The following is a 17,574-nucleotide window of genomic DNA, read 5'->3' on the forward strand; positions in this document are numbered from 1 at the left end:
TATTATTTTACGAATGCAATTGATCGAACTTCAATCACAGATGATATTAGTGAGTTCCCTCGAAATCTAATGTTTAGGATCTAAAAAAATGGTTTTATTTAGAAATACTTAGTTTTCACTATTCTGAAAACAATTTAAAATTATTTTCAAATTATTAATTAACTTTTTATTTATAGATATTTTAAAACACCGTCTTAGTATTGTAACATACTCAGGAAGACGAGGAAGAAGGCCGTTCTTCGGTCAAAATGGAAATTTAATATGTGATAATATTGGTGAGTTTTTATCGAATGTATTGATTTAAAAACTTACAATACACGTGTAATAGTATAATTATCTTATACTTTTTTTGGTTAAACAGTTCGGATTATTCAAGGCCGTGAAAATTCTGGACCTTTAAATCGAAGAGAGGCAATCCCACCTAAATTTTATTCCAAACTACAATTATATCGTCATACGTTAGGTCATTTGTCAGCAGTTTACTGTGTTTTATATGACCGAACAGGAAAATACATCATTACAGGAGCTGATGACTTACTTGTTAAAGTATGGAGTGCAATTGATGGTCGATTGTTTGCCACTTTTCGAGGGGCTTCATCAGAAATAATGGACATAGCAGTAAATTTTAATAATACGCTTTTGGCGGCGGGAAGTTTGGATCGGATCTTACGAATTTGGTGCTTCCAAACAATGTCACCAGTAAGTATTTTTTTTTATGGATTGTATTTAAAAAACACTCAATTTATCAAATATTAAATGTATTTTGCAAAAATACTACTATTGATATATGATAATTCTTTATGAAACATTTTTTTTTTTTTTTTTTTAAATTTGTTTAAAGTCGCATAAACTACTAAGGTCATGAGCGATTACGGTAGGGGGTAAACTTTTGAGATTGGAACTCGTTTTATTTTTTGGGCTGAGCAGAATAATACACTTAAATATTGAAAATATTCATTGGTGTGCGCCGGACTCGAACCCGGTCCAATGCTTTGGTAAGCAAGGGTCGGATCCGATATGGCTACCGCGCGCCTCTTGAAACATTTAAAATGAATTATTCTTGTAAAATATTAAGATGAAAAATCAATAACAGAATTTCCAAATTTTTTGATACTAAAATTTGAGTGAAGTGAAGACGGTCAGAAATTCATTTATATTAATATCTGTAAAATAAAAAAAAAGGTGATCCTACAGGCCATCTAAAAACTTCCCATTATTTTCGGGCTCGTAGAGTTTGAAAATGTACTTATCCAATTGTTATTAACCCTTCAGTACCCACGTTCTTTTTAGTGTCTCACTTGCACTGCAGCGACATCCTATAAGTTGAATGTTGTTGCGTGAGAAAAATTCTTATAGCGAGGGTACTGAAGGGTTAAGCTCTTCGAACCTTAAAATAATATCTGTAGACCAGAATACCTCTCAATAATAAAAATATCATCCATGTTTAAGCGTTTTAAGCTCAATAATGAAAATCTTCTTCTGTTTTATAACCTTTAAAGTGATTTGATTTTGAAAATCATACGTTCTAAATGACTTAGTATTCAGAAAAAATCCTCATCTAAAAATTTTTAGATAATGATTTTTGTTGAATAAATTAGTCTATAAAAGTATGCAGAAAGAAAGAATTTCTTGCGCCAAGAAAATGTTGAAAAGTACAAATTTATTTTGGAGCAAGAACAAATTTTCTTTACTCAAGAAAAGTTAATTTTTTTCAAGAAAGTTTTAGTCTTTTTTATTATTTTCTTGAGCTAAGAATATTGATTCTAGAGTTAACAATTTTTATTTTCTGCGTACACTGATAGAAAAACAATCTTGATTCAAGAAATTTTTTTTCTTCAAAACTTGAATTCTTGAAACTAGATATAGATATATTTCTTTCAAGAATTTTTGTCTCTTGGTTCAAGATAGGCGATAACATTGATTCAAGATGTTACCGACTTGTGTTAAGAATAGCTTTTTTTTGAGTCATTAATTTACTTATTTCCAAGAAATAATTTTTTTTTGGTATAACAATTAAAGACTATTTAGTTTTTGAAATATACTTTGATGAATTATTTTAAGTTTTTTAAATGATAATGTTATTTTGATTGAAAAACTTAAATGTATCCATTGAAGATAATATAGCTCTTAAACCAAGAAAATCTAAATTAAGACAAGAAATTCTTAAAGCAAAATAATCATTTGTCTTCCAAAATAAATTCTTAGATCAAGAAAATATCTCTTGAGTCAACATAAATTTTCTATCAGTGTAGACATTGAATTGGCTATGTTCAAACAGAGACTGGCTAATATAGTCATTTATCTTCCTACTCTTCTTTAATATCTGAGAGGAATTTCTTTCTTGCGTGCCGGGGAATCTTTGAAACGCTTCATCCGCGAGATACAGGCGCTATTCTCAGCAAGCATATTGTTTTCAGTCTTGAAACTTAGCCGTACCTCCATATGTCTTCATTCATAAAGTACTATGAGAAGTTAGAAAACCGATGTTTTTTTTTCTCCAGATAGCAGTATTATGTGGACACTCGGGGATGGTTACCTCTGTTAATTTCTGTCCTATCACCTGCTATGGTGTTAATTACCTGGTATCAACAAGTACGGATGGATCAGTGGCATTTTGGTCGTACACTCAAAAGTCCAATGAAAGAGCAGTTTTTCAGTAAGTTAACTTTGATTTCAAAACATGAAAATAATCTGATAAATCCACGCTGCGCGAATATAAAATTCATATTCACGTGTCGTAGACTCGTCAGAAAATTTGTATAGATGGATAGCCTATTCTCTTCTAATATATATATAAAATTTGAGAAAGCAATATTTGTACTTGACTTAATAACAGAACTTAAAAATTATTATCAAAAGTAATATTGCTACAAATATAGGTACAAAAAAAAATTGCATCGCTTTTCTTAAAATATTTGGTTTCATAAATCTTCAAAATGATTGGATATTATTGTCACAAATAACAGTCTACGATGTCACAATAGCTGTCAAATGATTAAACCATAACACAATAGAAGTGTACGTTATATTCGATGAGATTGTCTTTATTTTGATCTAGAGAACTGTAACTTTAAGATAATTTCAATAATTTCTAGTGATGTTAGACAAATTTTATGTAACTGCAAAGATTCTTATACTATATCAAATCACACATCATGCCTAAAATTATTGTTGGATCTTGAATAAAATGAATACACTTATACTTTTTTTGGAGAATTACTTTGAATAAGTTAAAAAATGAAAATAGACACTTGATAAATTTTTAAATTAAGGCCCTTGGGGGCGTCCATTAATTACATGAGATGTTTTAGGGGGGAAGTGGATCAAGCTAAATCTTACCAAATCTCACTTAGGGGGGAGGGGGGGAGGTCTTAAAAAATATCACGTAATTTTTTCTCTAGCAGAAAACAGTGTAAAAAAGTTTGGAAAATCCAAAAGTGCACGCCTCATAACGCTCATTCATTTTTTAAGAAAAAAATTAATTGTGTAATTGATTTAAAAAAAAAAATTATAATTAAGTAATTTCTTACAGAGTATTTTTTATTTTTTTTTATAAATATCGGCGCCCTTTTTTCTTGTCATATGCCCACGCAGTCTAAAAAAATCTAGCTTGATCAAGTGGCGCCATAGTTTTTACGTGACAAATAAAAAAAGTTCGTTTGGCTTTGTACGGTTGTATCGTAGTGAATTTTAATAAAATTTCAATTAAAAAAAAAAAAATACGTAAACTAGGCTACTGATATGAAATACGGATCCAGTTAATCGAATCCTTAAACTAATAAAAAAAGTCCGGTCTTGAAATATCAATTAGTTCGGTAGTAATCGTTGGTACATTCAAAATGGGGTGACATCCAGACGTCCACGTAAAATTTTTTTCAAAACGTTTTTTTTTTTTTCAAAATAGCAGCATGAAATGATTTTAGAAAGTAAAAGATGGTTTAATTTAAGTGTTTTTTCGGTTCTCATCTACTTATATCATTGTATAAGTGTAATATGGTTGTGATAGAGGCATTTAAAGATCATAAAATTGCTTGACCTTGACGAGTCGAGTATAAAGCACAACCTCACGCGCTTCGCACTATGAGGCGTGAAATTGCGTGAAAAAGTATTTCTATAATAAAATATGGCCAAATTTGACACAATAGTGTTTGTCGTATTCGTCTGAACCCCGCAGAGCTGCAAAGTAGCGCTCGATTGTTTAAGGTAGTTCCAGCCTGAAACCACTTTTCGACAGATTCGGCTGAAATTTTTTTCACGGGTTTAGAATAACTTTATTTATGAATTCCTAAAATTTTATAATTTTTGACCGTTTAGATCGCGAGATATTTAAAGATAAAGTTCGCGATTTCGACGGTCATGTTCCATTTAAAGTATATGAAATATCCGGTCTCTACCACTATTGCACGCCTCATAAGCGAAGCGTTGAGGTTGTGCTCTACTCTCGACATTTCAAAGAAAGCAGTTTTTTCGAAACTGAAATTGATTTTTTGTTATTTATATCGCACTTACAGATTAATATGAGTACACTTATATCAAGTCAAATAATTTGTCAGGGACACAAAATATATTTCAATAACAATTTTTTTGTTTAACATAGTAAATAATAATATTAAACATAATCTTTTCTGGATGTCCGTGTATGAATAGGTGTATGTGGCAGGGAAATTGGTCGAAAAAATGATCGTACCGGAATAACTTTTTTTTTATTATCTGAAGTAACACACGACGGACTTTCTTAATTAATATGAGCGTTTAATTCTCTGTTGTTAAATTATTATTTATAAAAAACTAATATATGACTGTGGATTTTTTTGTATATCTATCTATACATTTTATTATAGTATTTTTTTCCTCACCTTAGAGTTATGGCGCCACTAAACCATAGCAGAGTTTTCTGTTTTTTACTATTTTGCTTTTGATATTTTATTTTAATCTATTTTATTATGAAAAATGAGATTATGAGGCGTGCACTTTTGGATTTTCCAAACTTTTTTGTATTATATTAAAAAACTCTCTCGACAGAATTGGAAAAAAAAGTAGGAGAGTTTTGAAAAATGTTTTTAGAATAAGTTAAAAAAATAAAAGTTGCACTTCACCGTTTTGTTATCGAGATATAAGAATTAAAAAAAATAATTTTTGATCCATTTCTAACCTGCTCACTTAACAACTTATAGTGATTTGGTAACGCTGTGCGCAATGCTCCTTGAAATAGTGTAGAATAAAAAGTGGGAAATTCAAATCTTTCACGGTTTTCAAGAGCAACGTTGCCAGATCACTGGAACTAACAACATGTAAATTTTTTTTAAAGTTCACGTGATTATCTTAAATTTAAGTTATTATTCGTCGACTTTTGATACTTTTTTAAATTTATTTCGTAGTTGGGAAAATTAAAAAAAAATCAATAATAAATTAATTTTTAGCTTTTATCATCAAATGACTTTTATCTGTAACAAATCCTATTTTTTAGGTAGATGTCTTTGAATATCTATTTGTTGTAGTCGGTCTCACATCGTTATTTGCAAAAATGTAATAAAAAATAAATTTCAGGACAGTACTGCCTTTTAATAACGTGTTTTTTTCAATATTCAAACAAGAAATCTACCTATCCATATCGGGTGTAGCCGAATGGCGCTTTTTTTTCTCAATAATCCAACACGTTTATAACCAAAACATAAATTTTGAAGAATCTCGCGTGAGATTAGGGAAGGGGGAAGGGAGTTGAGGAAAATCTTACGAAATCTCACCGAGGGGGGAGGGGGGGGGTCGAAAAATTCTCAAAAATGCCTCACGTAATTTGTGGACGCCCCCCTTCGAAATTTTATAATACTCAACAATCGTTATTTACAACGCGTAAAATTTAAGAAGAAGTTTAACAAAATACTCATCTTATTTTGTAGTATGGCTAGCAATTCTATATTGACGTATAATTTTTTTTTTTTTAAATTCTATTATAAAAGGTGAATGTGCGAAATTATGAGAATTTCACTGGATGTGTAGTTTTCAGTTGAAGATTACACTTAAAAAATTTTATTTTTTTACATTTTCAGTAAATAATAGTCTAATCACATATTAGGTTTATTCGGTATAAAGTTATTTCAAATTTTTAATGTTTTAAACTTGTTACACAATTATCGTTTGTAAATAAAATTCAAGAGAACGGTTATAGCTTCAATAATATAAATGATCTCTTTATATATTTTAGTACACGATTTTTAAAATTATTAATTAAAATTTTGAATAAATTTTCAGACCAAAGCCTATACAATATCATGAAAAAATGAGACCTGGACAAGCACAAATGATCTGTGCATCATTTAGCCCAGGCGGTACCTTTATGGCAGCTGGTTCTGCAGATCACCATGTGCGTGTGTATGCCATGTTAGAAGAAGAAGGTCCTCGCCGTGTTCTTGAAGTTGAAGCCCATACAGATACTGTTGATAGTATACAATGGGCTCATATGGGATTAAAGTTTATTTCTGGATCAAAAGATGGAACAGCAAATGTTTGGCATTTCGAACAACAACAGTGGGTGCACAAACGTCTTTCAATGAACACGAAATTATCTGAGTATGTGCATATATGATACTATACTTATTAAATAATATTACTAATTGGTTTGATTGGAATGCAACAATAATTTTATTAATGTTGCAGTGATGTTAAGGTTGATGAAGATACAGTAAAAAAAGCAAAAGTAACAATGGTAAGCTGGGACGTAAGCGATGAGTGGGTAATCACAGCAGTAAATGATAGTTCGTTAAAGGTGTGGAATGCTAAAAGTGGAGAATTAATGAAGATTTTAAGAGGTCACAAAGATGAAGTCTTTGTTTTAGAAGCTCATCCTATTGATCCTCGAGTAATATTAAGTGCTGGACACGACGGACAGTTAATTGTTTGGGATGTGCTTAATTCTGAACCAATAGCATGTTTTCAAAATTTCATTGAAGGACAGGGTAACGGAGCTGTATTTGATGCGAAGTGGTCACCAGACGGTACAATGCTTGCAGCTACAGATTCTCATGGCCATTTATTGATGTATGGATTTGGATCTGGAGTTGAAAAACTCAAAATTGTGAGTGGAATATCCTAACAATATTCTTTAATATTATTTACAGGTGACTTCGGTATTTTGAAATCATTTATATAATTTTTATTTAGTATAGAAATTAATTTCCGAATATGTCAGTTTTACGTGTACGGTTTTCGATTTTTAAAATTTTTTAGTTTTAGATCATTATATTACATAATTTATGACAACATATTGTTATAATTGCTCAACATTTTATCTTAGAATTATTCGGTACTATATCATTCTCTGCACTTGTTAAAGTTTTTTTTTTTTTTTTTTTTTTTGCAGATTCCCAAGGAATTGTTCTTTCATACAGACTATCGACCACTCATTCGAGATAGCAATAATTATGTATTAGATGAACAAACACAAACTGCACCACACTTGATGCCTCCGCCATTTTTGGTTGATGTCGATGGAAACCCGTATCCACCATCGCTTCAACGATTAGTCCCTGGTAGAGAAAATTGTCGGGGAGAACAATTGGTTCCCAATATTGCAGTAGGTGTTGGAGGTAGGTTACTATTCTAGGCTGAAGTTTATGTTTCTGGATTAATAAAACAAGAATTATATTTAAAAAGGATTACAAGAAGTTATCGAAGGAATACCAGATCCTGAACCACGCTCAAATATCGACCGTCTTATTGAAGCTCTTGCACAAAGACAAAATTTGAACACCGGAGATAATGAAAATATTGACGATCGCGAAGAAAATTTTAATGAATCTCAAATCCGTCAAATAACTAGTCCACGTGGTAATCGTTTAGGATTACGAAGAGTTGGAGATGTTGAAGGAGTGAGACAAAGTAGTGGAAACTGGCAACGAGATAATACTACACCTTGGAATAAACCAATCCTTGTACCACCGATTCATGAAGCAATACAACAAACGCAGCTAGAAAAATTGTAAGTATCAAAGTATTAGAAAAAATTGTTTTTTCTTGTTTTTTTTTTTTTTAATTTTTTTCCAAAATGATTAAAAATATTTATATATTTAGAAGTTTATAATCATACTTTTTCTATTTTCCATCAGAATAATACATTAAAAAAATTTTATTCTTTTAATTTCATAAGTAGTCTACGATGCATTGAACAAAAAAGACTTTATGGGTATAAACATACTGAATTGGTCCTAGAAGGATATTCAAATAATATGTAGATTCTAATAAAGTAGTAAGATTCTGAAAATATCAGATTTTCAACTCAAAAGGTTTTCAAGAAAAAAGTACTATACTATTAATTACACTTAAATCCATCTAGGCATACGTAGTTTTATAAATTCAATTATAATCAATTTATGATGCAGCAGATTCATTTAGAGATTGAATGCGTTCTTTAAATTAGTTATTTTATGACATTCAGATTATTATTATTTGTTATTTATAATTTACAAGGTATTCAATGGTCGATATGGAAATAGAAATTTGGAAAAGAGAAATGAAGAAACGCCCGTTACCTCCTGTGAAACTTGTTGAAGCTTCAGATCATGCTAATAACTATTTAACGAATCGAAAACGGAAAAATGGAGTAAGACATGGTTACCGAACCAGAGCCGCAAGAGATGAAGAACAAAATGATGACGAAAATGTAAAGATAATTTATTTTAATAGTTATGAATTAAATTTTCAAGTAAACAAGTTTATTTCTTCTTAAAAAAAACGTGTTTTGTGACGTGATTATATTATAATTAGTCGCTCTTAAATTAAAACTCATAAACCTACGTTAAACTCCTTTTTTAACAAAGAAAACTATTTCTGTTTACTATTTGGTACAGATCAATTTTCCGGGAGCTAATTTAACTAATGTGAGTTGAGGAAAAAACAAAATTAATCGAACTAAAAAAAAAAGGGTCTATTTATTGCTTATAAAAATGTGTGCATTGTTATAGACAACAATGATAGTTATTATAGTTATAATATTTAGAATTAGTTTTAATAACATGTTCCGCTTCCAGCTTCAATTACTTTGGTAAAATTAATTTCATGAAAAAGTTTATTGACATAAAATGAATTTGTCCGGTTGGAAAATAACAATTTCTTGAAATTGTTTAAACAATTTTGGCTTAAACAATATGGCACGGGGTTGCCCCATGGCAACGTGCATTTATATCATCAGTAGGGCAATTTAAAGAGGATCGTATATAAAAATTGAGGTGGAGTAGTTTTCGGTACTCATGCGCCGATTCTTCCTAGACTATATTAAGATTTAAAATTTATTGCACGTCTTCTAGAAGTCTTCTTCTTAAAAATAAGAATTATATGAAGTTAAGGCGATAAATATTTTTTATTTTGGAACTGGTTGTTTTTCACAATCGCGTCACGAAATGCGTTTTTTGTTTTTAAAACATGATTGCATAAAGTTTCTTGTAAAAAATAATTTTTTTTTTTTATTTATATTTATCACTTTAATTTATTAACTATCACTCAACCATTTCATTATTGTACATCTTTAATGATTTTGTATATTTCACAATATTTTTTTACTTATTAGGTAATAATTTTTTTGCTTATATTATTTTCTATATTTTTTTTAGAATTCGGAAAATAGAGAGCTTTCAGGAACTTCGGCAAGCAGTCATAGCAATGACTCTTCGGCTCATGAAGAAGATTTGTGTTCTGACACTACTACGTCAGATACAAGTAGTGAATATTCCGATTGGATTGCAGATCATGGATTACACTTAGAACCACCAACTCGGAGTAAAAGAAAACCAATGAATAAAAGATCGGTCACACCATCTACTGATCTGAATAAGCAGAGAAACCAACGTCTGAAGAAAAAGGTAATACCCGACTCTATTTGATTTGGCTGACATACTTATACTTTTCTAATCTACAAAAAAAGTTCTTTGGATTTTTAACTTACCACTAAAAAGACTAAAAAAATTAATTTTTTTTTTTTCAAATTCAGAAAGTAATTGTTTTCAAATCGATTTTCGAAAATTGAGTTTTCATAAAATCTCAACGTTTTAACGTTGAAAGTTTTTTAAAAATAATTTTAAGGATATAGTACCGATAAAATTCGAAATCTAATCAGCTTTGTTATCGATGATAATTTCGCTAAATGTAGCAACCCCTATCAAAATCAGTTAATTCGTTAAATAGATATTGTAGTTAAAAAATGATCGAGAAAAGGTTTAATTTAACTTTCTTAGTATTTTCTTGAGTCAAAAAAATTATTTCTTCAACAAAAAATTTTTTCTTTATGAATAATAATGCTTAATTATAAAATATTATTTTAGTTAATGACAGTACCAAATGGAACAGCGGAAGTACCTGACGTTTTTCGTCCTTCAGAATGGCTTACTGAAGTAATACCTCGTAAAGCACCATATTACCCACAAATAGGTGATGAGGTGGTATATTTTCGACAAGGTTATAATTTATATTTTGATGCAGTCAAGAACAAAAAAGTTTACTCTTTGAGCACACGCTGTGAACCATGGTCTAAAATGGAGATCAAAGTATAGCGTTTTTACGGTTACTGATAAAAAAAATTTATTTTTACTATCATATTAATAATATAATTTCTTGATTTTTTAGGCTCACGAATTTGTAAAAGTTGTAGGCATTAAGTATGAAATTCGTCCACCTCGACTTTGTTGTTTGAAATTAGCATTGATGGATGAAGAAGGCCATTTAACAGGAAATACTTTTACAATAAAATATCACGATATGGCGGATGTATTAGATTTTCTAGTACTACGACAAACTTTTGAAACGGCATTAAATCGAAATTGGTCAGAAGGAGATCGTTTCAGATGTATGATTGATGATGGTTGGTGGATGGGAGAAATCGAATCAATGGAGCCACTTGATGAAGAGTTTCCCGAATCATATTTTATGTGTTTTCGTGTGAGATGGGACAATGGAGAGTATGAAAAAATGAGTCCATGGGATTTAGAACCTATAGATGAAGAAAGTAAGTAATAATTATTCAAATTTATACTGATAAAGTTAGTTTTTGATTATAAAACATGTTAAATGATATTCTCGACGACTGTCCTTATAAAAAATATTAATGAAACTATTTAATTTAATTAAAATCTCACAAAGGTTATTCTTTCGTTTTAATGACGAGATTTATTAGTGTAGCCAAAATATTTTGAGAAAATTAAGAAATTATTGCTTTTTAAGTATATCTTCAAAGATATTTTTTGAACAAATAAACAAGACTTGCGGAAACAGTTTTTTGATAGCGAAAAAAATTTGCATTCATAAAATCAATTGATAATGAAATCTTACAATTATTTTAAAATAGACACATATTTATATACGAAGAGCTTCGTTGAAAAAAAAATTATTTTTTAGGTATTTAATAATGTTAAGTAATAAAATTTACTTATTTAATTTCTAACATATGATTCGAAGTAGACAGCCATAGAAACTCCAAAAGTTACAGAATATATATATATATATATATATATATATATATATATATATATATATATATATATATATATATAGCTTAACTGGTAGAGCCCTTGGCGCGTAACCGAGAGATCTGGGTTCGATTCCCAGTCTGGGCTGTCTGATTATTTTTTCAATTACGGAAAAAAATTCCCACTGAGTAGGTCCCCCCTTTCCCCTATCCGTTCTTTCCCAACTCCCTTAAAAAAAAAAAAAATTTGCTTTAATATGGCTAAAATTAAGCCATATCAAAGGGACCTACTCAGTGGGAATTTTTCCGTAATTGAAAAAATAATCAGACAGCCCAGACTGGGAATCGAACCCAGATCTCTCGGTTACGCGCCAAGGGCTCTACCAGTAAGCTATTATATATATATACTAGCTGTTACCCGCCCGCTCCGCTGGGCACTTTATAGAATTGTATTTTTAGATCTAGACTTAAAATTTAATGGGAGTATTGTTTTGATTTGCACAGATTCCAAATTCCATTAGATTGGCCCGTACCTTTTATCCCTGTGATTATTCTAGATAATATTCATTGTACCTTTCAATGTGCAATCACTATAATATTCTAGTGGCTTTCTTCCCAAAATGAATAATAATTGACACGAAGAAAAAAATTAGAAATGATCATTGAAAGTTTCAGTTAAAGTAATAGCAGGTCTCGTAAGTGAAGTTGAAATCTGCCTAGCTTAAGAAGGGTTTACATTTTTCCTCTCTCTCGCCCTCTATTGGACAAACGAAAGTATCTCTGTCATACTTGTACAACAAATGGAATCTTAAAACGCATTTTATGCATAAATAAATGAAAATTTTCCAAAAAAGCGCTTCGCTCTTCGATAGATAATTTAATTATCTATCGAAGAGCGAAGCGTTTTTTTGTTCGAAATTTTATCACATACATGAGAAAAACACGTTTGAAAATCAACTATAAACCGCTCTTAAAGTGCGACAAATTCGGTGACATAAATTATTCACAGAAAATTATTTGTACATGTTTTTAACGAATTCTCTTAGAATAAGTAGCCAAATTTCTTTTCCACATTTCAAGTGCTTAGAAAATGCATTTATTTTAGTCTGTTACATTCCCGCAATCCGGTAATAAAAACAATTCATCGGCTATATGATCAGCAAAAATAAAATGTATGTAAAATTCTTAGTTCATTGACTAAATAGCTACAGGTAAAGTTAAATTTTGGAAACCTTACAATGACTTTTTCGCCGCTGTCAAAGAGACGATTGTTTTGAGAAAGTATTGAGGATGGTTTTACTTGTATCACTGTAGAGTGTTTTACAAGGGAGGGTGGGGAATTATTGTCTCTCCACTTTTTTTTTCTCCGCAATGTAATCTCTCAACCACTTTTTCGTCCCCACCCCCTGCATGTCGGGATTTTTTCTTTCATGCCCGACACACATGTGCTGCGACTGTAGCCGACTTACGCGTTATAATCAGTACCTGCATTTGCATTACGGTCTTAAATAGTATGGAGGTACTTCTATAATGACATTTTCCTCCATAACTATATGGGAAAACCAAAGAAAACCCGACCGGTACAGAGGCTGGCAATGAAACACACATATTCTTAGTTTATAATCATTGAAAAATATTGGTACGCGCCGGAATCGAACCTTGGTCCCACTCTTTCGAAATGCAGTTACCGAGCCGATTAGGCTATTGCCAACCTAAAAATTGTTTTGAGAAAGTATAATTATTAAGAAAGAAAAATATTTAAATCCGTTGACCTTGGAGGTCATCCCTGTAATTTCCTGTTTTTCTTGAGATTCTATCAAATTCTATATCTGTAGGAACTGTATTTGAAGAATATGAATTTTTTGACAATTATCACTCCCGCACTCCTATGTGGGGGAAAAATTTCGTAAGATCCTATTCGAGATAATTTCTACATTATAAACAAAAGGTTTCAACAAAACTTCGAGTCCATAGAAACTTTTGTTTGGAAATGAGAAATTTTCATTGTTAACATTCCCTTGTAAAATTTTTTATTGTCAACACCCACTCCCGCGATCCTCATTGAAGGTGATTCGTTGTAAAATCTGTTCTTAGATCATTTCTATATCACATATAAAAGACTCCTACTAAATTTGAAGTCTATAGGAGCTATACCTTGGAAATTAAAAAATTTAATTGTTAATACCCACCCCCGCAAACCCCTGTGAGGTGAGCTATCGTAAAATTCGTTCCTATATTATTTCTATATCTCTTACAGAAAATTCCTACCCGATTTGGAGTCTATTGGAGCTATAGTTTGAAAACGGGAACTTTTTATTGTTAACAAATATAAATAATGCTGTGAAGCGAGAAAGAATAGGAGTTATGGTAATTATTACGTGAAGCGTTCCACATTCACGTAACAGGATAATTGGTAGGAAGGGATTGACAGAGGATTGTGGAGAGGATCATCTTAATGTGAGTTTATAGAATATGCGAGAAAAAATTATTAGATAGCTCGGACTGGGATTCGAACCCAGAACCTTCCGAAGACATGTCGGCTACTCTACCATTTGAGCTATCCGGTCTATACTAAATTTCCTTTCGCTTATTCTATATACATTAAGCCACACCGTCCATCTTACGGCAAGCATTTTTTACAAATATAAATATGCATTAATGTAATACATTGTTTATTGATTTTCTTATTTGATACATATCGATTTGATATATAGTGATATATGTCGACATTCTTAGGCTTGAACAATAGTAAGTGAGTAAAGTTTCTTGTTTGACCAATCAGGAATAATAGCTATTTATTTGCAAGTTTTGACTAACGGCGAACTTCAAAGACTTTCATCTATTTTAAAGCATCCACGTCTGACCAATAGCACAAAAATTATAAACAATTCAAATTTCAGCCTAGTTTTATAAAGAAATGATTTAAATCTCGGGAAAATATTCGGATCGCCTTGAAATTTTAACAGCTCACTTCTTACATAGGACGATTTATATATAATCATATAAAATTATATATAATTTTTTTCACCAGGGGATAATTATAATAAAAAATAAAGGTTAACCATAAATAACAGATAAAATCAACAATCAAAAATTAAAACTACTACTTCTGTGAAGCTCCATGAAATATTGAAGAATTTTATGGAATTTTAATAAAAATCTAGCCTATCTTGTGTTTCAATTGAAATAAAATAAAAAATATCCCGCAGCTGTATCGTGTAATGCGGACCAGTGGTAGCGCGCAGGACTGGCAACTAGAAGGACTCGAGTTCAAATCCCGTCGACACTCAGAATTTTTCATCAGATATTTGATCGCAAATATTCTGTGAGGCCCAATTCCTACTTATTTTTTATTTAAAAATTAAAAAAAAAAATTTTTATAAAATTTAAAAAAAATATAAAATATTTTTTATATAATTATATATAATTTTATATGGCCAAAACTCATACATAATTATATATAATGATTTATATATAATTTTTTTCCCCCGGGTAATGCTGTGAAGCGGGAAAAAATATTATTGCCCCCGCAATCCTCTTTGGGGTAGGATATCATAAAATTTGTTTATAAATTATTTTTACATCACGTACAGAAATTTCCTACAAAATTTGGAATCTGTAGGAGCTATAGCTTGAAAATTAAAAATTTTCATTGTTAATACCCAGCCCCGCAACCCCCTGTGGGGTAGGATATCGTAAAATTCGTTTATAAATTATTTTTACATTATTTATAGAAAATTCCTACCAAATTTGGAGTCTGTAGGAGCTATAGCGAGAAAATTAAAAATTTTCATTGTTAATACCCACCCCCGCAACTCTCTGTGGGGTGAAATATCGTAAAGTTCGTTCATAGATTATTTCTACATCTCTTACAGAAGATTCCTGCTAAATTTGGAGTCGATAAGAGGTATAGTTTAAAAATGGGAATTTTTCATTGTTAACGCCCCCGCAACCCCCCTTGTGGGTGGAATTTCATTAAATCCGTTCTTAGCTGACCTCTACTCGGTAACAAAAATATTCTTACCAAATTTCAAGTCTCTAGATCTTATGGTTCCAGAGATATCGTGATGAGTGACTATATACGTGGAAATCTCTTATCTTATATATATATACAAGAGATTTTCACGTATATACTCACTCATTACGATATCTCTGGAACTATAAGACCTAGAGGCTTGAAATTTGGTAGGAATATTACTTTCACCATGTAGAGGTCAGCTAAGAACGGATTTTAAGAAATTCCTCCCCCAAAGGGGTTTGCGGAGGCGTTAACAATGAAAAATTCCCGTTTTTAAACTATAGGTCCTATCGACTCCAAATTTGGTAGGAATCTTCTGTAAGAGATGTAGAAATAATCTATGAACAAATTTTACGATATCTCACCCCCACAGGGGGTTGCTGGGGTGGCTATTAGCATTGAAAATTTTTAATTTTCAAGCTATAGCTCCCATCGACTTCAAATTTGGTAGGAATCTTCTGTAAGTGATGTAAAAATAATTTATGAACGAATTTTACAACATTTCATCCCCACAGGGGGCTGCGGGGGTGGGTGTTAACAATAAAAATTTTAAATTTCTGAGCTGTAGCTCTTATAAGCTCCAAATTTAGTAAAAATCTTCTGTATGTGATGTGAAAATGATCTAAGAGCGGATTTTATGACAACCTACTCCCAATATGAATTGCGGAGGTGGGTGTTAACAATGAAAACTTTAAATTTCCAAGCTATAGGGCCTACATGCTCTAAATTTGGTAGGAACCTTCTATATGTGATGTAGAAATAATTCATGAACGAATTTTACTATATCCCACCCTAAAAAAGATTGTGAGGGCGTTCACAATGAAAAATTCCCGTTTGTAATACATAGCTCTTATAGACTCCAAATTTGGTAGAAACCTTCTATATGTGACATAGAAATAATCTACGAGCGGATTTTACGAGAAACCACCCCCAACAAGGACTGCAGGGATGGGTGTTAACAATAAAAAATCATAAGTTCCAAAACATAGCTTCTAAAAGCTGTAAATTTGGTAGGAATCTTTTATTTGTCATGAGGAGATCATCTCAAAACGGATTTCAAAAAATTCTACTTCCGATAGGGATTGCGGGGGTGGATGTTAAAATCTAAAATTTTAATTTCCAAACTGTAATTTCTACAGACTCAAAATTCAGTAGGAATTTTCGTATATAATGTCAAGTTCAGCTGAGAATAGAATTTATAGAATTCTAACTCCAAAAGGGATTGCGGGGGCGTGAACAATGTAAATCTCTCATTTTCAAACAATAGTTTCTATGGACTCAAAGTTTTGTTGGAACCGTTTATTTATAATGTAGAAATCATCTCAAATAGGATCTTACAAAATTCCTCCCCAACATAGGAGTGCGGGAGTAATAGCTGTAAAAAAATTTACATTCTTCAAATACTGTTCCTACAGATATAAAATTTGATAAAATCATAGATAACAGCAAAATTCGTCGCACTTTAAGCTAGGCCGATTTCAACTTCACTTATGAGACCTGCGATCACTTTAACTGAAACTTTCAATGCTTATTTCAAATTTTTTTCTTTATGTTAATTATTATTCATTTTTGGAAGAAAGCCACGAGAATGTTATAGTGATTGCACATTGAAAGTTACAATGAGTATTAGCTAGAATAATCACATGAATAAAAGGTACAGCCCAATCCGATGAAATTTGGAATCTGTGCAAGTCAAAACAATACTCGAATTTAATTTCAAGTCTAGATCTAAAAATACAATTCCCTTAAATTCTAAATACAATGCTAAGTGCCCAGCGGAGCCGGCGGGTAACAGCTAGTATATATATTAGGATGGTTCATTTCCGCAAAAAAATTTTTTTTTTTCGGTGCTCATGCAAAATATTAATCTACATATAGAAAAAAAAATTCTTACCAAGTTTAAGCTCTTAATAATAATTTCAAGTACTTACAATAAAAATTTAAAGTTTTATCATTTAAAATGCCTGTAAAAAAAATTTTTTTTTTTCAAATTTCTAATGCTTACCCGGCTTTTACAATATTGCAAATCGGTTTGATGGACCTTGTGGGGAATTTCACGCTCTTCAAAATAGCCATCGTGTTTTTTTGTGTAACTCGCACTGGTTCA

The 17,574-nt window shown here is 31.1% G+C and overlaps 1 protein-coding gene across 2 annotated transcripts in view; it reads left to right on the forward strand.

Annotated features, from left to right (window-relative positions):
* The window catches only part of LOC123259782 (bromodomain and WD repeat-containing protein 3), a 70,665-nt gene that overhangs the window by 34,815 nt on the left and 18,276 nt on the right, over positions 1 to 17,574 (forward strand). For both annotated transcript variants that reach the window (XM_044720468.1, XM_044720469.1), the window contains exons 6-16: positions 177 to 275; positions 362 to 699; positions 2,502 to 2,656; positions 6,250 to 6,567; positions 6,655 to 7,072; positions 7,358 to 7,583; positions 7,651 to 7,975; positions 8,464 to 8,656; positions 9,603 to 9,851; positions 10,311 to 10,532; positions 10,612 to 10,990. In XM_044720468.1, the coding sequence (XP_044576403.1) occupies positions 177 to 275; positions 362 to 699; positions 2,502 to 2,656; positions 6,250 to 6,567; positions 6,655 to 7,072; positions 7,358 to 7,583; positions 7,651 to 7,975; positions 8,464 to 8,656; positions 9,603 to 9,851; positions 10,311 to 10,532; positions 10,612 to 10,990 (2,922 nt within the window). The remainder of the gene's footprint in view (positions 1 to 176; positions 276 to 361; positions 700 to 2,501; positions 2,657 to 6,249; positions 6,568 to 6,654; positions 7,073 to 7,357; positions 7,584 to 7,650; positions 7,976 to 8,463; positions 8,657 to 9,602; positions 9,852 to 10,310; positions 10,533 to 10,611; positions 10,991 to 17,574) is intronic.

This window comes from Cotesia glomerata, linkage group LG2 (genome assembly GCF_020080835.1).
Source record: "Cotesia glomerata isolate CgM1 linkage group LG2, MPM_Cglom_v2.3, whole genome shotgun sequence".
Lineage (NCBI taxonomy): Eukaryota > Metazoa > Arthropoda > Insecta > Hymenoptera > Braconidae > Cotesia > Cotesia glomerata.